The 3,899-nt window shown below is 37.6% G+C and overlaps 1 protein-coding gene across 1 annotated transcript; it reads right to left on the bottom strand.

Moving 5' to 3' along the window:
- Positions 1 to 208: 208 nt before the first annotated feature.
- On the bottom strand, positions 209 to 3,264 carry LOC145557425 (uncharacterized). The gene is made up of 4 exons (XM_081618606.1): positions 2,631 to 3,264; positions 2,128 to 2,549; positions 1,846 to 2,010; positions 209 to 262 (listed from the first exon to the last, which is right to left on the bottom strand). The coding sequence occupies exons 1-4, from the start codon at positions 3,262 to 3,264 to the stop codon at positions 209 to 211; spliced, it is 1,275 nt and encodes a 424-aa protein (XP_081474732.1).
- Between the last annotated feature and the right edge of the window lie 635 nt (positions 3,265 to 3,899).

Genomic DNA, 3,899 nt, shown 5'->3' with positions numbered 1-3,899 from the left:
CTCGATCAAGATCCCATGTTTGTGGATGTTGATTTTGATTAATATGTGCATGAGACATGAATATATCATTCACAAGGGTCGTTATGTACTTTACGGAAATGAATTTGAGTTAGAAACGAAGAAAAACGAAGGTTTGTAAAGTTGCAAAACAGACCTTTGATCACTCTTTTGATCATAACTTGAGTTCTACAGATGAGATTTAAGTGTATCAAGTTGCATTGGAAACTAGACTTGAAGAGATTTCCAACAGTAGGTCACACGCCTATATACAACGTATAAACCAGAAGTTACAAGCCTGTGAAATTGACACAATGCCCAGTAGCCCCGAGCGAGAGCTCGCAAGGTAGCTCGCATAGGCCTTGAGCAATAGCAGCCCCGAGCGAGAGCTCACTCGACCAGGGAGCTATAGCTCCAGTTTACCCACGAAAACAGCAAGCAAGGGGCATCGTAGCACGTCTTTTGCTTGGCCCTCGATTCCATCGAGCATCTTCGTGCCACGTCATCTTCTATCGTTCAATCGTTTGACAACTTGTGTAATTTATATTTTACTTTTCTTTAATTATTTTTAGATTAGTTTTAGGATAATATAAATACTCCAAGGGATATTATTTTTTCCCTTATGCCTTTTTATACTTTTTATTTTACGTTCGTTTTAGCTTTCTCTTTAGCCCTAGTTTTTCATGGACAACTCCATGGATTCCTCCATGGATTTGTCCTTGAATTTGTTACTTTAATTTATAGAGGTAATATTATTTCTTTACTTTTGATTATGCTTTCTTTATTAGTTTTAGTTTTAATTATTTATTTCATGCTAGAGTAGTTTATTTCTAGGGTTTGGGAATCCATGTTTATACTATGAATCTTGATTGATGTTATTGATATTTTAATTATTGATTTCTCTAATTGATAGTGTTTTGTTGTTAATCTTGCAACCTGATCAATTGTTTGATTAATTCTTGTTAATAAGAGTTTGAATCGAAAGATCTTACTTTTAGAGGCTTACCTACAATTAGCAATTCTGATTATGTTAGCGACCGAACTGCATATGTTGAATTGAGAGCGTTAAGAACCGGCCGTAGGCTTAGAAATTGCTCTAGATAATTGATTGATTGAATTGTTATTGATATTTGATAGATTTAGAACTATAAACATGGTGAACCATAACCCTAGGTCTTTTTATTAATTATTTTATCCCTCTTTTAATTTAGACTATTTTCCTATCCCAATTTCGTGACATAGTTTAGTTTCTCTACACCTTGAAAGCTAGATTGAATAGCCATCTCTCTGTGGATTCGACCCTACTTACCCTACTACATTGTTAGTTGGTTTTGTTAGGAATTTATTTTTGACAGGTGTACGACAACCTATCAGCAACCCCCCTTGAAACCGCAAAGCACGAGCCACATTAAGAATATGTTGATGTTTTCTCTCAACTCTCCCATTTTGTTGAGGGGTACCCACACATGAAGACACAAAAATAATCCCATTGTCCACAAAATAATCTTGAAGATGATTAAACTCAGTACCATTATCACTTCTAACAACCTTGATAAGTCTATCAAATTGGCGTTTAATTAAAGCAATAAAATTGAGAAAAGTAGATTCAACCTCAGTTTTATTACGAATTAAATAAATCCAAACACCTCTAGAGTAATCATCAACAATCGTTAAAAAATACTTCGCCCCACACGACGAAGGCACTTTATAAGGACCCCACAAATCAATATGAACTAACTCAAACAAATTACTAGCATTAGTTTCACTAATTGGAAAACTATCCCTCGTTTGTTTTGCACGTGGGCATACATCACAAACATTTTTATTTTTCCTAACTAAATTACTCACAGGAGGGAGTAACTTCAAAACTCTTTCCGACGGATGACCCATGCGTTGATGCCAAAGATCCACCCCACAATCCACAGCTAGCACCTTCACTTGCGGCACACCACGAAAAAAATAAAGTCCATCTTGTCTTTCACCCACGCCAATCACCATCCTCTTCAACTGGTCCTGAATAACACAAATTTTGTTAGTGAATTGAATTATACATCGTTTTTCATCACTAAGTTGAGTGACTGAAATTAAATTGCAATTTAAGTGGGGAACAAATAAAACATTATCGAGCACCAAACCACCCTCTAAGGTGACCGAACCCAATTGATTTGCATTCACCGTTTGACCATCCGGCAAGCCAACCGGACAATCTTGTATAGTCTTGATATTTGTCATAATTGACAAATCATTAGTAACATGATTAGAAGCTCCTGTATCCACAATCCATAAGACGCTTGTATTACCTTCCAATCGTGACTTGGGTTTGCTCAAAATATCAATAATTTGTCGTGCTTGTTCCGACGATACTCCCGCAAGACCTTGTATAGAATCTGCCAAGGATGATGAAGCACCTCCTGCATTATGAGAAGCTCCACCTTGTACCGCATTCGCACGAGCAGCAGCCGGGGTAGTCCCTGAAGACGCATTGCCTCGCTCCCCCACGCTGCCCCTGCCACCCCCACGATTGTTGGAGCCTCCTCTTCCACGTCCTCTACCTATTTTCCGATTGTCATCTCAACCGGGCGGAAAACCGATAATTTGATAACATCCCTTCTTATCATGTCCCACACGATTACAATGAGTACAAAACGGACGATCTCCATCCCCCGAATCACTCCTTGTACGGGAATCCACCTTGAATGCCATAACATTTTCTTTCGGTTTAGCGTCTCGGAAACGAAGTCTCTCCGTATTAATGACTGTTTGGTAAGCACTATCAACCATGGGCAAAGGTGATTGTGCTAAAAATTGTGCTCGAATTGCTTCGTGCGGATCATCTAGACCCATCAAAAAATAATGTAGATAATCCTCTTCTCGAATTTCTGTAACTTGCCGAGCAATATTGCACTTGAAAGCGCCACAAGAACATTTTGGGACACGAGCATACTGCACCAATTCCTTCCAGATTTTTGACAACCGACCAAAGTAATCGGTCACAGATTCGGTAGAAGCCTGCTTGCACTCCCCTAATGACTGCTTAAGCTGACATATACGAGTACCACTTACAACACAATATCTCTGTTTGAGATGTATCCACAAGTCATGCGCAATGTCAAAATCCTCAATTTGAGAACGCAAAGCATCATCAAGCGTATTAGTAATCCACGACACAAGCATAGAGTTTACCGCAACCCAATGCTTCTTTTTCAACTCGTCACTAGGCTCTAAGATTGAACCATCAACAAAACCGAACTTGAATTTTGCAGTCATCGAACACAAATTGCTTTAGCCCATTCATCATAATTTGGCCCTTTCAATTTTACCGGAGTAATAACAACCCCCGGATGATCACTCGACCCTAGGTAATACTCTAGGTCCACCGGTGGTGGTGGTGGTGGGATTTGATCATCCTTTGTCATCTCTCGGCTCTGTGTGTGTATTTTTCAAAAAAAAAAAAAAATTCTTAACCTAAGCTCTTGATACCATGACAAATTCAACTGAATCTCTTGGCTTCCTCATTAACAACTCAAGAATATATATAGGTACACAAGATATTCCTAACCCTAACATAATTAGGAATAAGATAGAATATTAACATAAATAGGAAATCTAAAGACATAATACAATATTTCCTAATATTATCTTAACATATTCAATACGAAGTAATAAATGCTAAAAAAAAAAAAAGTAAATGTTTATAGTTCCAGCAGTTCAAATAAACAGTAGTATCTATAAGCTCTGTTCAATGGGTAAAAAAAAAAGCGCTCTGTTCAAATGAATAGTGCAATGATGTTATTACCCCTGCCTTTAATTAAAAAATACGTAGTAAAAAAAAATACTGTAAATGTAAATAAACCTTTCATTTTGGTTTTGAAGAATCTCATTCAATCTCTCTCCTCACTCTT

This window comes from Chenopodium album, chromosome 9 (genome assembly GCF_948465745.1).
Source record: "Chenopodium album chromosome 9, dcCheAlbu1.1, whole genome shotgun sequence".
Classification (NCBI taxonomy): domain Eukaryota; kingdom Viridiplantae; phylum Streptophyta; class Magnoliopsida; order Caryophyllales; family Amaranthaceae; genus Chenopodium; species Chenopodium album.
Note: the sequence above shows the minus strand (reverse complement) of the source record. Positions and strands in the feature narration are given on the sequence as shown.

Excerpts from the sequence above, each read along its gene's own strand:
- LOC145557425 (XM_081618606.1), bottom strand. The coding sequence starts at position 3,264 with ATGACTGCAAAATTCAAGTTCGGTTTTGTTGATGGTTCAATCTTAGAG. Across the intron at positions 2,550-2,630 it reads TCGTCCGTTTTGTACTCATT|GTAGAGGACGTGGAAGAGGA; the intron begins GTAATCGTGTGG and ends ATCGGAAAATAG. Across the intron at positions 263-1,845 it reads TTTTGAAGTTACTCCCTCCT|GCGTGTGACCTACTGTTGGA; the intron begins GTGAGTAATTTA and ends CGTTGTATATAG.